This window comes from Diceros bicornis, chromosome 9 (genome assembly GCF_020826845.1).
Source record: "Diceros bicornis minor isolate mBicDic1 chromosome 9, mDicBic1.mat.cur, whole genome shotgun sequence".
Taxonomy (NCBI): Eukaryota; Metazoa; Chordata; class Mammalia; order Perissodactyla; family Rhinocerotidae; genus Diceros; species Diceros bicornis.
The window spans coordinates 57,133,620-57,155,740 of NC_080748.1; the positions used below are offsets into that span (position 1 = coordinate 57,133,620).

The window sequence follows — 22,121 nt, forward strand, 5'->3', positions numbered from 1 at the left end:
GATCTTGCTGTCATAGTCACAATCACTGTGTCATTGTGCTGGGAGGCTGGGTCAGAGTAGTTATTGTGCAGAGTAATGAATGCTGTTTACTTGTGATGCCTCGTCGCTTGCATCTGGGGGTGAGAACACGCAGTCACTGTAATTTGCCTGGCGAGTGATCAGCCTGGTATAAAATAACATCATCTGTAAAGCAAGTTAGCAGTCACAAAGAACTATTCATCTCTTTTTTTTATATATAGAATTTTTAATGAGCAACTTTGAGTAATAGAGCTGGAAGATGTGAGAACAGCTACCTAGTATGTATTACAAAGTATATTTTGGGATCAGGTTTATATATCTGGAAGTTAAAGGAGGGGAAGTGCCAGCTCTGGAAGTGTCTGCTCTGGCTCAGATTGAGAAGAGCTGTTTAACCACAATTAATTATATATTGGATAAGTGACATGACTGGTGTCGATTAGGAACCTGGCTTTGCGTCAGTGTCCCCTTCATGGAACTTGTGAATTCTGAAAGCATAATAATTATATGTGGTTTCCTTGCCTAGTTCTTTCACCTACATAAGGAAAACATATTTTTTATATAATTATTGGAATGGGATGGTACTTATCTGAAGAATTCTGCTGAAGTAGAAGGAAACATTTTGCTCTTTAAATAACCTCGATGATATTTTGCAAGGATCGTTTTCTTGACTAACACGTCCTATAGTTGCTTTCTCTCTACCCCACCGCCCATATTTTAAACACTTTTCAGATGTTTGCTCATTAACATTGCTCATTAAAAGTGATCTGGGGAGTGCATTTCAAAGCAGTCTTTTTTTATACTTGTTTCTTCAAGTTTTGTCAAATTTCCAGGAAATAGAAACGGAATTATTGCTTAAAGTGAAATTTAACCTAATAGGTTTTTTTTTTTTTTTTATTGCTGAGGAAGATTTGCCCTGAGCTAACATCTGTGCCAGTCTTCCTCTATTTTGTATGTGGGTCTGCCCCACAGCACGGCCAACGAGTGGTGTATGTCCGTGCCTGGGATCTGAACCCGTGAAGCTGGGCCATCGAAGTGGAGTGTGCTGAACCCAACCACTACGCCATGGGGCCAATACCCCCTAATATGTATTTTTTATCTGTTCCCTCTTGTCCTGCTTAGTACGCATCTAAATGATTGCTTTTTAGAGAAATGGATATTGACTGGCACGGTGATTTGTATCTCTTGAAGGGAGAGTAAGTGATGTTTGGTGTGACCTGCTCAAATTTTTGAAGTTTGGGGTCTTTTTCATGATCCCAAGAACTTAGACATAGCAAGTGGTTGGTAATTTGGGAGGAGGAAAATATAGGTGAGATAATGTAAGAATTAGATCAGCTGCCCATTGTAGGTAAAATTCCTTTTTATTCATTATTGTATGGTATTAAAGTAATAATATGTATAATCCTACCTTTAAAAGCTATGTGAATAATGTATATTCAATGCAGAAAATTTGGAAAATATTTTTATTAAAAAAAAATCAACAGATCACCAATTATCTCTATACCTGCCGTCTAAAATAGCTGTCACTAAGTTTTGGTTTTGTAGATCTATTCTGTGATTTTGTAGATCATTTTTCCATAAACCTTATTTTGAACTCAAGGCCCTTCAGAAATGCAAGTCATTTTAAGTTTCTTGCATAATCCGAGAGCAAATTTCTATAAAAAAAATATTTTTTTCTTTTCTTTTTTGCTAAGGAAGATTTGCCTGAGCTAGCATGCGTTGCTGATCTTCCTCTTTTTGTGTGTGAGCCGCCACCACAGCATGGCCACTGACAGACAAGTGGTGTAGGTCCACGCCTAGGAACTGCACCCAGGCTGCCAAAGTGGAGCTTGCCGAATTTAACTACTAGGCCACTGAGGCTGGCCCTATAAAAAATCTTTTGATCAACATTTTCTGATATTAAATGGGTTGAAAATTAAACTTAGGAAAAAACATAGGACTGTGAATAGTTAATATTGAGAATATTTCCCACAGGCTGGCCCCGTGGCTTAGCGGTTGAGTGCACGTACTCCGCTACTGGCGGCCCGGGTTCGGATCCTGGGCATGCACCGACGCACTGCTTGTCCGGCCATGCTGAGGCCACGTCCCACATACAGCAACTGGAAAGATGTGCAACTGTGACATACAACTATCTACTGGGGCTTTGGGGAGAAAAAAGGAAAAAAAGGAGGAGGATTGGCAATAGATGTTAGCCCAGGGCCAGTCTTCCTCAGCAAAAAGAGGAGGATTGCCATGGATGTTAGCTCAGGGCTGATCTTCCTCACAAAAAAAAAAAAAGAACATTTCCCACAATTTCTAAAGTTAACTAGTTTCTTTTTTTTCTAGTTGAGTTGTTCTTTTGACACTGACCTTTTCTATTATTACAAAATAGTCAAATCTTTGTGTATAAATAGAAATAGAAAACATTTCTAATGTGGAAATAGAAAAATTTTCATTGTTCTTCAGGCCTATGGGCTTTAATCAAGCTGAGACTGATTGAATTGTTCTTAATGGAGGTATAAATAGGACCCTAATTCAGAAATTGCCTGTTGTTACCTATTTTTTCCCTTAGATAAATGGAAGTCAGTTAAGATATTCTTGGGAAAAGTTGCTTTGTCTCTTCATTTTTTTTAACCTCTTCCCTTTCTTTCCCCCCCATGACAAATTGACATCTGCTTCCGTATAGCTAACTGCTGCTGTTTATTTCTGCTTCTGTGACAGCTAGCCGATGGCGGAGTCTCTTCTCTTCAAATGTCTCACTGGCTTTTCCTTATAGTCCTGTTGCAAGATTCAGCCCTTATAGCAATGGCATTAATACTCCCAGCTTCTCTAAAACCTCAAATCAAGCAATACTAACACCTGAAAGAACAGGTAATATTTCAACTTCTTGACTAGCTGCTTGCTTTGTAATTCAGTCACTGAACACAGCTTGAATACCCATCTTTCATTGACAAGCTTGAGGGTAATCTTAAAATGGAGAGTTTGTGGTGCACACTGACTTTGGGTACAGAAAGGGCTACCTTAACTTATATTTTAACACCATGAATGTACTGCTCTCGCTTGTGTGTAGTAGGCAGTCTTCCCCAGTTAGCCAAAGCATACGTGTATCGTGACGTTTCCAAATGCCTAATGTCCCTTCAAAATTAAATGTCAAACACAATTCAAGTAGTTTTTATTATGATTCAATGTTATAAGCCTTTTATTGTTTGTTTTATTAAATTTTATTTTTCTGGTGGTTTTTTATTAAGCCAGAGCTACATAGAAAAAAACAGTCATAGTAGCTTTTTATGAGGTAAAGGGCTCCCCATTTCCTCATTTGTCTCAGCACTGGTGTGGTTCCATCTCCCAGCTTTCTCCCTTTGCGTCCTTCCTTCCTTGATTGTCTCATCTCGAACCATTGCTTTTCCACTTTCATGAGTGGCTATAAGTCCCCTGTGACTACCCTGTTCTCAGTCATGAAGGTTTTGTAAATGCTTCTCTATGTATGTGTGCCTTTTATGTGCGATATTTTTATTCATTTATAGCACTGCTGTTTATACCTGTTTAAAAAATGGACCAGCCAGATTAAAATTTAATTTTAAATTATGTAATCAATTACTACCAGAGACAAGCATATCTGAGTATTAATTGAAAGCGTACATGGATATGTATTCTTATACCATGCTTTTAATTGTATACTTATCTCATAGGATGCCGCTTTTAGCATTAGTAATTTTTTTTTATTGTGATAGAAAACATGAATGAAATCTACTAAAATCTACCCTCTTAACAATTTTTTTAGGGTACAGCACAGTAATTTTTTAAATTTTGAAAATTGAATTTGAAGAAAGGAAACAGATGGTTTCGTATATATGAATTATGAACATGTGAAGATGTGCGTATCGTCTCACCGTTAAATGGTGATGTCTTGCTAGTTTCTTGGTGACATTATGAAAACAGGAAAAATACTGCTGACTGTCAATACATGAATTATGAAGCATATACAGATATCAGTTCTTCAGACTAAATAATAAACATATTTCCATTGTTTTTTAGGTTACACTTCCAGGGGCTCCCCTCTCAGTCCCCAGTCGTCTATAGACAGTGAGCTGAGCACTTCAGAATTGGAGGATGATTCTATCTCCATGGGATATAAGCTACAGGACCTCACTGACGTTCAGATCATGGCTCGTCTGCAAGAAGAAAGTACGTTCCTTTTTTCAAACTAGAAAACTTACAACTAGAGGCTTCCACTTGAAAGAGGGTGGGGAGGTTTCAGGCATTTCTCCCCAGGTAATGGGCAAACAATTAGATTCTTTCTCTCATACTATCCTACTTGGTAGGTGGAGCAGTTAAATGCTTCTCACACTCTCATGAGCATCATAGGGCATCAGGACATATTCTGATCAAAATACATTGATGTAAAGACGTTGCTGCTGTAGCCACTGCGGAAACAGTTTATCAGTTTCTTAAAAAGCTAAACATGAAATTTCCATAAGGCCTAGCAAGTTGCACTTTTGGGGATTTATTCCAGAGCAATGGAAATTTGTGTTCACACAAAACCAGTTCATGGTGTTCATAGCAGCTTTATTTGTAATAGCCGAAAAGTAGAATGAACTCAGATGTCCTTCAGTAGGTGAAAGGTTAATCAAACTGTGATACCTCTACACCATGGAGTACTACTCCACAATAAAAAGGAACAAACTATTGATGCATGCAACATCTTGGATGAATCTCCAGGGAATGAAAAAAGATGATCCTAAGAGACTGCATACTGTATGTAATTCCATTTATGTAGCAGTTTGGAATGACAAAATTTTAGAAATGGAGGAGAGTGGTTGCTGGAGGTTAGGGACAAGGTGTGGGATCTCAGAAGGGAGCTAGGTGTGTTTATTAAAGGGCAACACAAGGGATTTTTGTGGATTTTTGGAACTGTTCAATATTTTGACACTGGTGGTAGATATTTGATCCTACGGTGATAAAATTATGTAGAACTTAATACTAACATACACACATACATGAGTAAAACTGGGAAAAATCTAAATAAGATGGGTTTGTATCATTGCCAATATCCTGGTCGTCTTATTATTCTATAATTTTGCAGAATGTTACCATTGGGGAAATTGGGCAAAGCACACAAGGGATCTCTCTGCATTATTTCTTAGAACTGCATGTGAGTCTATAGTTATCTTAATAAAAAACTCAATTAAAAATGCATTGATATACTTCCCAGGATAAATAATTATGGAAGAGAAGATCATTGGGAATTGGACAGTTTATCACTGGTTCTGCAATAAAGTTACAACAAATAATCTGGGAGTGAACGGCTTCAAGGGTATTAATGACATCAAAAGGCACAATAAGATGTAGATCACAGAATGGGGCCAGGCTTGTTTTGGGGTTATCTTTTCAGGCCAACATAAGTAGAAACAGCCAAGTATCATTTAAGCATAATGATTTCCTGCTTTCAGAATTAGTCAAGGCTACTATGACAAACATGGTAATGCTTGTGCAGAATTTAATAAGACACATTTTGAGGGGATAAGTGATTATTTTGTCATTATTTAGTAATAGTAACTCTTTCTAAAAATATATGGCTAAAAGATTAGATGTCAGTTTCAGAAGTTAAGTAGTCAGGGTAGACTACCTTAAAAAAAGTTATGGTACTGGCAATGAGATGAATAACTGGAAACTTTCAGTTTGACTATTTTTAGATGGTTGTCATTTAGGATGACTCGAAACTATTGAGGTACTGAAGTGTCAGTATGCTTTGCAAAAGATAATATTGGTAACAAAACAAAAGAGGTAACCTTGTTAGAAAATACTGTACCCCAGGTTTTAAACTTTCCTTTAACTTCGAAAGTTGGGCTGGGGAGCAGAAGGAATTCCTACCTGGGCAGAGATTTGATTATTTTAATGATCTAACTCACAGCAAACTATTCATGATGATGACGGATAGTTTTTCCTAAGTAGTCTTCCTAAGTCTTTCTCCAGATTTCAGAAGGGATCATTTGGGGAAATTGATAGACATTGATTGATTGAACTGTAGCAGTATGTTTAATCTTCACATACTGGGCATTGGGAATTGGAATTGGGGCAATCTTTTTGCAAACCAGAATAGTCTAATATTATACATCTGTTGGGTAGATAAATGTATGTTTTTCGGGGATTTAATAAACTAAGCACAAGATAATGGGTCTCCATTTGAATCATTTATTTGGCAAAAATTTTCCTCTAATATTTGATTAATTGGAACTTAATTCATGCTATACTGAAATGTGTTATAAGATAATACTATTTCTTGTTATTTTATAGGTCTCAGGCAAGATTATGCTTCTACTTCAGCATCTGTGTCAAGACATAGTTCCAGTGTGTCACTGAATTCAGGAAAAAAAGGGACATGTAGTGATCAAGAATATGATCGATTCAGTCTGGAAGATGAGGAAGAATTTGATCATTTGCCACCACCTCAGCCTCGTCTTCCAAGATGTTCACCTTTCCAAAGAGGAATCCCCCATTCACAGACTTTCTCCAGCATTCGGGAGTGTAGGAGGAGCCCCAGTTCCCAGTATTTTCCTTCAACTAATTACCAGCAGCAACAGTATTATTCACCTCAAGCCCAGACTCCAGATCAGCAACCAAATAGGACCAATGGAGGTAGGCTGTATGCCCTTTTGGTATTTGATGTACTTTGATCTTTCATATGTGATCACAAAATGGTTTAAAGTTCAATATAAATAATTGGTAAACGTTTCACAGATTTATTAAGTACATCCTCAAGACCTTATCAGTTTGGTCTAAATTTAAATCTGTAATTAACCAGCTTCTGATTATGGGTCCCAGATTTATAGATTTATAGCTTCAAAGAAACCCCGCCATGATGCAGCTGGCACAGAATGAATCATAAATGTGGAGCATCTTTATGTTGTTGCTAGTACAGCTGTAGGACAGGCAGGGTTGTGCGAGTTGAGGAGTTCATAGTGGAGCCCCATGGAGTCAAAGGCACTGACTTGCATCTTTCCTCACCATTCCTGCAACCTTCAGTCTGTCACTGCCTGTTCCTAGCACAGAATGATGGATGGTAAGCATGGATGATGATGCTTGGAAAGGATGCAGCTTGTGCACATCCAGATTTAGGGAAGTTTGGATTGTGTCTTTCCCTCTAATTTCCTGACATCTAGAATTAAGATCTGTGTAGCAGTAGGGATATGGAGGCTGGTATTTGGCATGGTAATGGAAAGTTGATTTGTCATGATGTCAACATGGTGGGTTGGAATATGTGTCATTCTCTTTTGTATTTTTTTCTCTCTCTTCATCATTTATCTTCCTTCCCCACTCGTAAGAGTTATGGTCCTTGACTTCCAAGAACTATAGTGAGAATAATCATGTGATATTCTAGGCCTGATACGTTTTTATACTAATGATCAGTCAGACCCTCACACACAAATCCCATATAATATGGGGAAACAAACCATATTTGTAGAGTTATAGCTTTTAATTATTATACAGCATCATTTCTCAATGCTGGGCCCAGAAGTGATCAAACAAGTTATTTAAAAATATTGCAAGGCCACCAAATACGAATTGTATTAATGATAACCTGCTATCATGTTGTTAGCTTTTACCTTTTTTTCTCTGTACTTCTATCATTCATACTAATTGAGAGATCATTTGAAAATATTTAAAGTTTTATAGTCATAATTACCTCTTTTTCAGTATCTTCAGATTTCAAAAGATTTTAAAAGACAACGGTGGCAGCTAAAGACTGTCATAGTGACTAATTTATTAAAGCTCATTATATCAGAAAGACAATATATTCTATGTGCTTAATGAAAGTCATAGCATCATATTTAAAATAGGGGTAGAGGGTACCTAGAGTTGTTTCTCTAAAGGTTTTTTTTTGTTAAGTGTCTTAGAACATCATATCCTACTTGTCAAGCAGATGCTAGCTATGCATCTGGATTAGTATTGTCAGTGGGATCATTGTCCTACCTCAGAAAAGTGGTATTAGCTTACATTAAACACCATTATGAAAAGGATCAGGTTTCCCTGAATCTGTGCTGTGATGATTCCTATTAGGAAAGTGGAGACATATCACAGCTTAGTGTCCGACTGTGGCAGTTTTATTTTTCCTAAGGTCTGGTCTCCACATAGAACGGAAAACAGAATACAACAGCAGTTTTCTGGATTGGACTTCTTACTAATTAACTCAGTGGTTGAGAGCACAGGCTCTGGAGTCCAGTAGACTGAGTTCTAGTCTCGTCCTCACTGATGCCTTTCACAGGTTTCTCATGTCTCTAAGCTTTGATTTCCTTGGCTACAAAATGTGGACCAAGTAATATCTCTTTCTTAGAAAACTTAGGTATAATTGCATATCAAATTGTCTGGTACCTATTCTCCCAAGCTAAGCTTGTTTTAAGGAATAAACAAATAATGAAATAAACAAATGAAATAATGACTGTTACATTGCCTGCAGTAAAAGTGCTAAAAAAGTGAAGGTTCTCTCTCCCCTCTCTTTGTTTTTTTTTTTAAATAACTTTTATTACCATATGGCTCAGATACCTCAGCCTTCATTTATTACCACGGAATATTGTTTGAACAAAATTGTGAAATAAGAATAGTAACTTTGAAACTAATCTATCGAATATTTTTCTAAATTACTAAGATAATAGGAAAAAATAATTATTAAATCATTGATCCATTTAAAAATAAAGATAAACCAGAAATGTGTAGTAATTGTATTATTATTATATTTACTGCTTCCATAGCTCCTATACTGACTAAGTTCAAAAGAGATGGCTGTTAAAAGTCCTTGGAATATTTCTGGGGATCATAGAATTAAAAGGAACATATTTGGAATAATTTGCCAGATATGAAAATTGACTGAATCTTGTAGAATCTTTACTAACTGTAATTTTTAGGGTGCAGCTGGGGTCATCGGTGGCATGATATAATCAGTGTTAGTTCAAGGACCTCCCCTGGACCCTGTATTGACTGTGGAAGACTAGATCTAGCTGTTTGGTGGGTAATTGAGTATTTCCCTTATTCCTAAAGATTCCTTAGTCTTTGTTCCATAGAGTGGTGAATCTAGATGCTTCTTTAATAAGAGAACACTCATTTGAATTCTTTCCTTGGTGTCTTTTCCTTCAGTTTCCTGCTGCATCTCCATCCTTGAAGATAAATTGCTGATTTCTTATGAAGATAGAAGTAGAACATTATTTTTGATTCCTTGAACTTTAAAGTATATATGGCCATTAATATATTACTGATGGTTTGACACAACTTGGAAATCACAGCTTAGCTCCCGGAGGACTCGTGTCCTAAATATTTACACTTGCAAGGCTTTATTTTTAAGAGCATATTTCAGATTTAAAGCTTTGTGAAACTGACTTAATGCTTAAATATAAGTAAACATTAGTTTTAAAGATGGATGCATCTAGATTAATAGAGATTAGAGACATAACAACCAATAGATCCTTGATTGGATCGTGGTATGGGAGAAAAGCTTATGAAAGACATTCTTGAGATGTTTGGGAAATTTTGTGTATGGATTATGAAAACTTACTAATTTGTTTACGTGTCGTGACTACACTGATTCTATAGGATTTTCTTATTCTTAGGAGATAGATTTCAAAGTTGCTGAGAAACTTCAGATTTCAGATTTAAAAGAAAACAGTGGCAGCTAAAGAATGACATTGACTAATTTTTTAAAGCTCATTATATCAGGAAGACATTGTATTTGATGTGCTTAATGAAAGTCATTGCATCATATTAAAATTCAGGGAGAGGGCATTTAGGGTTGAAGTGTGAAGATGTTGGCAGCTTTTAAATTTGCTTAACAACAGCCAACAGATGTGTATAGATGGAGATGAATTAAATATGGCAAAATGAAAACAACTAGTATATCTAGGTGGAAAACTTACAGATGTTATGATACTACTTTTCAACACTTCTATATATATGAAAACTTTTATAGTCAATAGTTGGGAAATTAGAAAAGAAATGAAACAACTCAATTCATTTCCTAACTAATAGCATATATTTATTTCCCTATGCCTCCTTGCTACTTAAAGATATATAGTCAAAGTAATTTAGTCTTGTATTGATAGAGGCTCACTTTTTCATGCCACTTAGTATGATGTTCAAAAAATATAGATGTAGGCTCTAGACTTTATCTCTTCTCTTGACTTCCTCACTCCTACCACACACCCTCTGTCAACACATAGTATCTGCTGAATGTGTTAAATGCCTGCTGTTTGGGTCTAGGAACTTTAATAGGAATTTGGGAATATGACACATATGCTTGTTAAAAATAGGCCTCAAGGAGATAATGAGGAAAATGGACAAGAGATCTAACAGTCAGTGGCAGTATGTGAGCATTATTACTCTAGAAATATGCACAGGGAGTAAGGAAGTGTGTGAGTGGTAGATACCTCAGCTGGGTGGTATATAGAAAATCTTCTCTAAGGAGGGGGATAGTTGTGCTAAATCTTAAAGAATTAGTAAAAGCTAGGTGGATATAATACTCTCTTTCTGGTCTTCTATTGTAGTGCTCTTTACAATTTCTTATTATACTTTCTTATGCTTATTATATAATTCTGCTTATTATACTTGTTGAATTTTCTGTCTTTTCCCTAGACCACCCCAAGGAGGTGAAAATTGCCGGACAGGGCTACAACGAATGGCTATAAGTAATGTAGAATGAGCAGTGCATGAGAGGGAAGAGGGAAGAGATGAGTTTGGTTTTGCCCTTGAACACACTTTGGACTAGTATTCAAGTGTATCATTTGTTTTCTGATTGAGCTTGAAAGAAAACGACCACAAACTTGAGTGTTCTGATATGTATACTTTAATGTTTTGGGATATATATTAATAAAGATAAAAATATCTTATAGAATTGGGGAGGGTGAAAAACATCTGAGATATTACAATGGTTTGTGGTCCTCCAAAGTTCAACCTAATCTTTCAAAATGTTATTATTTAATTTCTCCCATTTGGGAGAAACTCAGTTTAATTTTAAATTTATTTTAGTTTTTCTCCTTAGGATCGATAGTGGGGAAAAAAGGGTTGAAAGACACTGGTCTAGATGATAAACTTGAGAGTTGGGGACTGTACCAAATACACTGTGGTATCCCCAGTATCTTCTAGAGCCCCTGGTGTCTAGTATGCACACAATAAATACTTGTTCACATGTTCATTCACTCATTCCACAAAGTGGGGAAGGGTATCCAAGTGGAGGGTCCAGCATGCTCACGGTACAAGAGAGCGTGGAGTATTTGGGAACTTCATTTGCGCACTACGGTTGGAGAGTAGGCTGAGTGGTGGGGGTTGTAGGAGATAAGGCTGGAAAAGTATGTAGAGCCGTTACCTTGAAGGGTCTCCTCTAGGCTCTGCCCAGGAGCTTGGGCTTTCAGATGAAGGTGAGGAAGAGTAATTGGAGGGTTTTAAGCAAGAGGGTGACTAGACTTGCGTTTGTTCTCTAGGAAGAGTGGAAGTGGCTGTATGGAAGGTGGATTGGAGGAAAAAGACAGGGGTGCATGGAGACCAGTTAAGAGGATTTTGTGAAAATGTGGGTGACAAATAATGAGGTCCAAACTAGGTGGTAGTGGAAGATTCATTAAATATTTATGAGGCAGAATTGACAGGATTTGGAGTTTGAGGGTGAAGAAGGGAGGTGAATCTGATGAGATTCCCCAGACTTCTGGATTTAGGTAACTTGCTGGACAGGCTGCAATCAATGGATGTAAGTAATGTGGAATGAGCTGTGTGTGAAGGGGAGAAAGAAATGAATCCAGTTTTGAACTTGAATGGTTTTTGGCTTATTAGTCAAATATATCCTTTGTTTTCTGAGCTTGAGTGACCTGATATATATACTTTAGTTTTGGGGGGATATGTATTAATAGAAAGAAACTATCTTGTAGAGTTGCAGTCTTGCAGCTGATTTCTAATCTCAGCAACACTGAGATCTGTGTGTGACTCTCTGCTGCCCTTTGGTGGCAGATGTCCTTAGCAAGGAGAAAGAAATGGAAGCATTCTCTCTTTTTCAAGTCTCCAATGGTTTGGTGGCATACTCATGAGAGTTAAAACTTTTCAGAAGTGAACATGGCCATGTTGATATGATGACTGGATATCTCAAAAACATCTTAAGTTAAATTTAATAATTTCTTCTATTTTGATATACTAGCAAAAGATTCAGTAAGTGTTGGTTTTGACTCTTGTAGGTTTTTTTTTTTTATTAACATGTAACAATTTTTAGAGCTTTTTTTAAAAAAACTAAATGGCTGTAAGATTATTTTCTAACCTCACTTTGATACAATTTTATCTACTTATTGTATAGGAACAAATAGCTAACTGATTAGCTAATCTTCACCTCTTTTTATAGAACATGTGTTTTCTTTCTTTATTTCCGTAACATTATATAAATTTCATGTGTACATCATTATATTCTGATTTCTGTGTAGATTACATCATGTTCACTACTCAAAGATTAATTACAATCCATCACCACACACATGTGCCTAATCACCCCTTTCCTTCTCCTCCCTCTCCCCTTCCCCTCTGGTAACCACCAATCCAATCTCTATCTCTATGTGATTGTTTGTTCTTATTTTTATCTTCTACTTGTGAGTGAGATCATACGGTATGGTATTTGACTTTCTCCCTCTGACTTATTTTGCTTAGCGTAATACCCTCAAGGTCCGTCCATGTTGTCACAAATGGCCGGATTTCATTGTTTGTTATGGCTGAGCAGTATTCCATTGTGTATTTATACCACATCTTCTTTATCCGTTCGTCCCTTGATGGGCACTTAGGTTGCTTCCAAGTCTTGGCTATTGTGAATAATGCTGCAATGAACATAGGGGTGCATGTATCTTTACGCATTCGTGTTTTCAGAAAATGTGTTTTCTTTTAACAGGCTATGTGGTGGAACCTTTCTGGAGATAATGTGTTTTCCTATACAGGAGATCAGTCTTATTTAGCTTGTTATATAATTCATAACGCACGTGATTTTTATTTTTTACTGAGCATAGTATGATTGATACTAGTATTTACTTTTGAAAGCTAGTGTTTTAATTGGCATAACATTTGTGATTTTTAACTTAGTAAAATTTTTGTCTCTTCTAGACAAGCTCCGAAGAAGTATGCCTAATCTAGCTCGGATGCCAAGTACAACCACCGTTAGTAGCAACATTAGTTCTCCAGTCACCGTGCGAAATAGTCAGAGTTTTGACTCAAGCTTGCATGGAGCTGGAAATGGAATTTCGAGAATACAGTCATGTAGTAAGTGTAGCAATTTTTAATTTTTAATTAGTTGTAACACTATTAAGAATATATCTTACTATTCCATTTCTTCTTTTTTTCTCTTAAGATCATTACAGGAAACTTTTCTCCTTGTCTTGTGACTAATTTTTTTGTATTGCGTCATTACAATTGAGTAGTATTTTTACCAGTGCCTATGTTACCAATTAATAATTAGTAAATTACAGTCACACGCTGCATAATGATGTTTCGGTCAACAACGGACCCCATATATGACGGTGGTCCCATAAAATTAGTACCATAAGCCTAGGTGTGTAGTAGGCTGTACCATCTAGGTTTGTGTAAGCACACTCTGTGATGTTCACACAGCAACAAAATAGCCTAACAACACATTTCTCAGAATGTATCCCTGTTGTTAAGCAGTGCATGACTATATATGTAATCCTTTATATCTAAGGATAGCAGTAGAAACACTAAATGGTGATTAATTTGTCCATTCATCATACAAAAATAATCTCTATTTTCTATGCAGATCTGCTTCTTTGTAGCTGTCTACTTAATACCGTTACTCTGAAGAAAGCGCATTTATTTTGGCTAGGTGTTACTTTCCTCTTGTTTTTCACCAGTCCATAGCTTTGTCCCGCTCCCCCAAAATGAAGTTATATTTTAGAGTGTCTAAAGTAGTATTTATCTACTCCATTTCAGCTTAACCACACCGTCTGTCATTCATTCTCTATATGTTTTACCCAGCAGTGAGCAGTGCAGTGAGCATTAAGTCTCGTGTTTGTGTGTTTTCACTTTGTTGAGGATGTGGTGGTTCCAGGTTGTTTCCCCCCATTCCTGCTCATGCTGTCTATATGGGTAGTTGGGGTTAAGTCCAAGACTGACCCCTGGGAGGCAGACTCAAGGTCCTAGTCTCAGTATCGATGTGCCCAAACCTGGGAAGCCTGCAGTGTGTTCACAGTTTGCTGGCCAAGAGTCATCAACCAGATGTCTACGTCTGCCCCCAGAGTGGTTTGTTTACAGCCTTTCTCCCTTGGATCCAATTTTGGGGATCAAGTGGTATTTCCCCAACACATGATGGTTTTTCATTTCTTTCTGTCTTAGTTCCTAAAAACAATATGATGACATTTACTCTGCACAAGGAACTGTGCTAACTGATTTATATCATTATCTTATTTAGTTCTGCCAGCAACTAACTCTCTGAGGTAGTGTCTATTGTTGTTCCCATTTTGCAGATGAGGAAACAGTTTTATAGGTTAAGTAGCAGTTTGCCCAAGGCCATGCAGGAGAAGGAACAGAGATGGAAACAGTTCTGATTACCCCACAGTTTATGCTTTTCACTACTATGACATTCTGACTCCCACATGCTGTTCTCTCCTCATTTTCATCAAGTTTAGTCCTATTTACCTTTATAGTACAGCCAAATACCACATCCTTTGAAAGGGCTCCATTGATGACCCTAATAGAGTCCCCCGTGTACCCTCAAAACATGTCTAGAATGAATTAGATTTTTGGTGCTTTCCTCTTATTCATGGTGTCATATTTTACTGTCATTATGTTTATCTTCTGTACCAGATTATCAGCTCCCTCTGGGCTTGGACTGTAGTTTATCTGATTTTCTGTCCCCAGCGCCTGGCATGCTGCCTGGCACATAATGAGCTCTCAGTAAAGGTTTGAATGAATGAATAAATGAATTCCATAGGGTTGTATCTTAGGGCTTGTTCTGTTAATATTTGAATTAATGACTTGTGTAAAGACACAGAAGACAACCAGTGCAATTTGCTAATGGTGGGAAACTGAGAGGACTACTAATTTTAGGTCAGGAGGTTAGGACAATGGGCCAAATCTATCATGATGGAATTTAACTGAGATAAATATACAGCTCTGTACTTGAGTAGAAAAGTCAATAGTATAAGCATAGAATGGGAAAGTATGGTTTTGACAGTAGCAAATATAGTAATGGTTAGGAATTTTGGTTAACTCTAACTCAGTGTGGGTTAATAGCATGATTTGAGTGCCAGAAAAATGTATGTAACCCAAAATATAATAGAATGTACACTACCCAGAATGGCCAGTTTTGGTGGAAGTGCTCAAAAAATGATGGAAACATGTCAAAAGGATATAGGAAACAACTTGAAGCTCCAATGACCAAATCTGGGACAATTTGAGCCACAGAAAAAATAATTATATTAAAGGATTATAACCTATAGAATAAAATAAATAACCATGGGTTCATACTTAATTGAATAAATGAATAAATGGAGGAGGGGAAATTCTTCTTTACAGTAGAATTCCAATTAATAAAAGTAAGAGAAATAAAGAAAATGGAAAAATCATTGTTTGTAAGCCAAGGATAATGAGAGGAAAAAACCTGGGAAGAGTGATAATGTGTAAGAGAAGGGCGGTCATAAACATGTTTCAAAGTTTAGGATTCTGCTCTCATTTACTTTTATTCCTAAGCATTCTAAGCGAATATTCTTTATACATTGAGTTCATATCATGAAGATTCCTAGTTCTGGACCATTTTACTCTCTGGGAAGAACCAAGATAAACAAAATTGGAAAGGCAGCATGGTGTAGAAGGAAGAACACTGTCTTTAAGTCAAAAACTTGAGTTTGGGTCTTTTCTTAATCATAAGCTTTTGGCCAAGTTAGGTATCCTTTCTGGATTCTTCTTTTCTCTTTTGTGAAATTAGGATTATGTCTATTAATTTTAACTAGTTTCTCTTAAATATCATTTTTTTTTAAATCAAGAGTGGTTATCTCTTTTGTGTGTAAGAGATAATAGGATTATTTTCCTGAATAACTGTTCTGTAATTTCATTTCAGTCACATTGATTGGGATTTCACTGACTCTGTAGGTAAATTTTAGGAGACTTGGTATCTTAACGATATTAAGTCTTCTAATTCATTGAATTCAATGAATAAACATTCATTTATTTAGATCTTCTTTCACGTCTCTCAGCAAAGTTTTGTAGCTTTCTGTATACAAGTTTTATATTTCTATAATTAAGGTTTATTCCCTAAGTATCTGATTTTTAAAATGTTTTTATAAATAGTATTTTTTTCAAATTTTAGTTTATACCAGTTTGCTGTATTTATTAATATAGTTGGTTTTTGTATTTTGATGTTGTATTCAGCGATTTTGCTAACTTCATTTATCCTAATAGTTATAGAATTTGGAATATATCTGATAAAATGAATGCGTATGAACACCAGCACATATTCGAGAATGTTCACAAAACTCTAAACTGGAAATAACCCAGCTTTTCATCATCAGGAGAATAGATTGTGACTTTCATACAATGGAATACTACTTAGCAATGCATCAACATGGATGAATCTCAGAAACATAATGTTGGGTGAAAGAAGCCAGACACAAAAGAGAACATACTACGTAATTCCATTTATATGAAGTTCAAAATAGGAATAACCAATCAGTGGTGATGAAAGTGAGAATAACAGTTGCCTTTGGGGGGTATTGATTGGGAGGCGGCATGAGCGTGCCTTCTGAGGGCTGGTAGTGTTTTATATCTTGATATCGATAGTGATTACATGAGTAGGTTCACTTTGAAATTTCATTGCGGTCTAGACTTAACGTTTGTGTACTTTATGTATGTTATGTTTCAAAAGAAATTGGGCCAAATTTATATACTGAATTTTTTACTAGACTTTATTTATTTTTTTTTTTTTAGCAGTTTTAGGTTGATAGAAAAATTAAGCAAGAAGTACAGAGTTCCCATATACCCCCCTTCTAGTTTCCCTTATTAATATCTTGCAATAGTGTGGTACATTTGTTACAATTGATAAGCCAATATATTGAAATATTCATAGTTAGAAGCTACTAAATTAAGGAATTGTAGAATTGGTTGGAAAGGATCTCAGATGATTAGAAGTTCACTGTGTCCCAGAAACTCGTTGGGAACAGAACTCTAGCAGAATCTTACCTAGACCTTACTTTTCATTGAAGTTTTTTTTTTGTGTGTGTGTGAGGCAGATTGGCCCTGAGCTAACATCCATGCCAATCCTCCTCTTTTTGCTGAGGAAGACTGGCCCAGGGCTAATGTCCATACCCATCTTCCTCCACTTTATATGGGACGCTGCCGCAGCATGGCTTGACAAGCGGTGCGTCGGTGCGCGCCTGGGATCCGAACCGGTGAACCCCAGGCCGCTGCAGCAGAGCGCGCACTTAACCGCTTGCACCACCAGGCTGGCCCCTCATTGAAGTTTTTTACTACTCTACATGTACATTAGCGTTCCTATGTAGATTTCAACTAATATACACTTGAGCAAAACTATTGTTTTAAGGAAACATTTTCAAGAGATATTAAATAAAACCATAGACATTTTTTGTCTTTCTCCTCTCTTATTTTTATTTCAAAAGGATATTTATTGTATATTTTATGGCTAAGTAAGTTCATATCAGTTAGACTGTTTTAGAAAACAGGGTCTGTTTTTGTTTAACTGAATTGCACAGACTAGGGCAGCAAGGGCTAGAGTCGTTAGTGAACAGCAGGCAGAGGTGTGTGCATAAGTTTGCATGAAATTTGTGATTAATATATTTCCCTTGGAGAAAAGAATTATAAAATTTAAAAATTTCTGCCAAATAGTTCATTGTTTTTTAATGTGAAATGATACACAATGCTAGGCCATTGATGAAGTTTTTAAGGGTTCTTAACCCAGAGAGCTCCCTTCATTTCACAGATTTTGCTCTCGTTATCAATGTAATAATAGCTGGCACTGTTGAGAGGTTACTAAATGCCAGGTACCACTATAAGGCTTTATATGGATGAACCATTTAATCTTCCCATCAACCCTTTGAGATAGGTAAATGTCATGATGAAACACTATTTAAGAAATATACCTATAATAAGCTGTTTGTACCTACCAGTGTCACCTGTCTGCCTTTCTATAATTACAGCTATTAAATCATCTCCTTGTACTTTTCTTGAAACCATCCCCAAAGCAACCATCAAGAAATCCCAGTGTCTTCCAAGCAAGCAAGGACGAATTGTCCTTTGAGACCACAGAGATGATCAAATTTGTTAAAACAAAGGAGGTTGTTTTTAACTGGCGTCTAAATATAGTTAGGCACTCAAAAATGTTGCTGATTGAAAAAATACGAGACTCTCTTGTCAGAAATTAGAATTTTCCAGTACTAAATGCTGTCTGGAACCCACATTTCATTTATCTACTTCTATATATATATTACTCTTTTAGACAATATCGGCTTTTTTGAATATAATACACACATTTAGACAGCGGTAGAAGTTTTCTCTCATGTGCATGTCGTTTTCTCTTCTAGTTCCATCACCAGGACAGCTTCAACACCGAATCCACAGCGTGGGGCATTTCCCAGTGTCTGTCCGACAGCCTCTTAAAGCCACGGCCTACGTGAGTCCAACCGTTCAAGGCAGCAGTAATATGCCTTTATCCAACGGCTTACAGTTACATTCCAGCACAGGAATCCCCACACCTAACAAAGCTGCCGCTTCTGGGATAATGGGCCGCAGTGCGCTTCCAAGACCTTCATTGGCAATAAATGGGAGTAACTTGCCTCGAAGCAAAATTGCACAACCTGTTAGAAGGTAACAATCTTTGTTTGTCTACGTAACTTCATTTGCAGTTTGATATTAGAAACTGCTCCCAGAACCCTCTTGACTTTTCTTTTATCTCAGTCTAACCCTAGTAGGTCACCCTACCCTTTGTGGCCTGCCTTGTGTCCTCCTTCCTCTGGAAAGTGATGGGATAGGGGTGTGTCTGTGTGGTCAGGTCCCCTTCCCTCTGATCTCACCTTCCCTCCCTCCCTCAGCACTTCACTCCTGTGCACTGTTTGCTTTTGCGTTAATTTACCAGGTAAGTGCCCCTCCAGAGCTTTCGTCTTTTCCTTCCCCCAGGTTATTTGCACGGCCTGCTCCCTCCTACCTTCAGGTTTTTGCTCAGATGACACTCTGTCCAATGTTAACAACTCCTATAAGAGTTCCCCTTCTCCTTTTATTTCCCTATAGCATTTACCACCATCTGATAAATTACATATTCTATTTATCTATTAGTTTACGGTCTGACTCTCCTCACTGGAACATAAGTCTCACGAAGGGGGTAGTTGATTCTTTGGTTCACTGATATATATATCCCCAATGCCATGAACTATGCCCAGCGCAGGACAGGACTGCAAATATTGGTTGAATTAATAATTCTTGATGAAAATGAGCAAAAATGTATTAGGCACATGTGTGCACATCCTCCCCCCCCACACTCATGGTTTAAAATCATCTTAGTGATGTTTAGCTGGGATTTTATCAGCTTATGTTGGTAAGTTTGGTATGGTCCAGGTAGAATTTATTTTTCAAAATTCCAGATTATTTGCAGGGCACATATTAGACGTGTTCATGGTCACGGTGTCCCCTTCTTGAACTGGATATCCTGGAGTGTTTGACGTTAAAAAAATTCCATAACTATGGGTTGAGGAGAGTTTGGAAGATGAGACAGTGGAGGCAGTAAATGCAGACAACTCTTCCAAGAAATTAGGATATGAAGGAGGAGATGGAGGGAACCGTAGTGCAAGTTTGAAAGAGATGTGGGAACAAGTAATGTTTCTTTATGTGTCAGTATGTATAAATAGTTTAGCTTTTTGTTTTCTGATTAGAAGTAATAGGTGCTCAGATCAAAAACAAATTCAGGGGGCCAGCCCGGTGGCGCAAGTGGTTAAGTGCGCTCGCTCTGCTGTGGGGGCCCAGGTTTCACTGGTTTGGATCCCGGGTGCGCACCAACGCACCGCTTGTTGAGCCATGCTGTGGCGGCATCCCATATAAAGTAGAGGAAGATGGACACGGATGTTAGCTCAGGGCCGATCTTCCTCACAAAAAAAAAAAAAAATTCAGAAACTATTGAAAAACACACAAAAGTAAATAAAGGCTGACCCATAATCCTGCTACCCAGATAGACATCATTTTGGTGCATGTTTATTCAGTACACTGTGGCTTATTCTCCGCAGCGAATGTGTTACGTTTATGGCAGAAGAGAATCACGTTATTTGATGTAGATGAGTTATTGTGACCCATCCATTTACCCTTGGATATATGTCTCCAAACTAACCTCCTGGAAGGGTGGTCACTGCCAGACTAGATAAGAAGATCTGTTTCCCCAAACTTAGGCAAAGGTATTATTCTTTTTAAATTCTTTGCCAATATGATAGGCAAGTCTTTGATTTTTTGTAAAGTTGAAAATTTCTTCACGTTAATTTGCTATTTGTATTCAATGAAGTAACGATTTATGTTTTTTAGGCCACTTTTCTGTTGAGGAGTTTATCTTTTTCTTCCTGATTTTAAAATATTCTTTATACACTAAGGCTTTGATCATTTTTCACTTCTGTTGCAAGTCTGCTTGTGCCCGTATGACGTGCGTGGCCCTGCTGAGAACTAGGTATCAGCAGACGATCCTGTTGAAGGCCCAGAAACACAGGTGCACTTGGGGAGGTCCCGAGAGGTTGTCACTCCCGCAGTGGAGGAGCATATACAGCAGAGTGGGTCACAGTAAGTGATGTGACTTACAGGATTATTAACGATCTCTTTCCTTTTTTCATCCTTTTATAGTTTCCTTCAACCTCCAAAGCCTCTGTCTTCACTCAGCACTCTGAGGGATGGAAACTGGAGAGATGGTTGCTACTGAAGCAATTTTTTGTACCCTTGAAGAGTGGGAAAGAAGTGGAAATGAGGGTTTTGTTACCCAGCTGGCTGGGTAGCAGTGGATGTCGGGATATTCTTTCCCTTCTGCATTTTAACATATTTACTGCATTGTTTTTCAATGGACCAATCACCAGAGACTAATTATTGCACTTAAATATTTGCCTGAGGTACTGCAACATTCTCAAATCCATGGTTGCAGTATTGTGACACTTAGATCTAGGAAGTTTTTGTAGACCTGCTATGTACCTGAATACTTTTTGAGAGAATGGAGATGGATCAATAATGCTTTCTTTGCCATATGAGTTTTTTAAAGTAACTCGATTTACTTACGTGTTCTAAACATCTTCCCATTACATGTTCTGTATTTTAATACACTGCATATTTACAACTAGGTTCTATAATGTATGCTTTGAGATTTACTTTTTTATAGTTTACAGGAATTTTATTTTTTGTGCCTATTTCTTTTTACACCTATGTGAACCACTATGGAACAACTTAAATTTTGTGCCATAAAAATATTTTTGTGGTAAGGTACTATTTTTTTAGCTCTAGGGATATATCAGCAAAAATCCACCATACAATTTGAGAGACATAATTTTATGTTGAATGAGCACAACGTAATCTGAAGCATTGCAAGGAGATAGCCAGACAGCAGAGTTCAATGGTCTTGTCTTTTTCATTGTTAATTTATTGTCATACATGGGTTTCCTATTTATAATGGCATCACAAGCTCATTGCACTTAATACCTGCAATGTTTGCTACTGTACCACAATTGATTTTCAATACTTTATTACAGAGGATGAAACTGTAATGTTTTATTAACAATGCTTCTGGAAATGAATGCATTTTAAAGCAAATAAATCTTTTTGATAGACCTTTTACAAAACCCATTTGCACTAATGAATGCTTTCTTATGGTATATGACCTAATATTTGTTACTGTGTACACTGCTGTTTTGGAATGTTCAGAAATAAAGACTATTTCAGCAATATCAGGTCACGCATAAATGTGCAGTATAAACAGTAGAAACACCATATGTACGTTTCACTACAGTTGTGAGAGCAGTTACTGTTGCTGTGTTCTTGTACAGGGCACTTATATCTAAAGCGGGTAGACAGAATATTCACATTTGTAAAAATTATTTCTCACTCTAAAAATACTTCTGATAAGAATTGTGAGGCTTTAGTTTTGCAGTGAGGTT

The 22,121-nt window shown here is 37.1% G+C and overlaps 1 protein-coding gene across 3 annotated transcripts in view; it reads left to right on the forward strand.

Annotated features, from left to right (window-relative positions):
- Window positions 1-21,911, forward strand: part of SLAIN1 (SLAIN motif family member 1) — a 58,190-nt gene extending 36,279 nt beyond the window's left edge. The window contains exons 3-8 of one of the 3 annotated variants that reach the window (XM_058548343.1): window positions 2,716-2,865; window positions 4,030-4,179; window positions 6,289-6,630; window positions 13,099-13,254; window positions 18,540-18,822; window positions 20,827-21,911. In XM_058548343.1, the coding sequence (XP_058404326.1) occupies window positions 2,716-2,865; window positions 4,030-4,179; window positions 6,289-6,630; window positions 13,099-13,254; window positions 18,540-18,822; window positions 20,827-20,902 (1,157 nt within the window). In that variant the 3' untranslated portion in view covers window positions 20,903-21,911. The remainder of the gene's footprint in view (window positions 1-2,715; window positions 2,866-4,029; window positions 4,180-6,288; window positions 6,631-13,098; window positions 13,255-18,539; window positions 18,823-20,826) is intronic. The other 2 variants (XM_058548344.1, XM_058548345.1) reach the window with 2 other exon arrangements.
- Window positions 21,912-22,121: the final 210 nt, after the last annotated feature.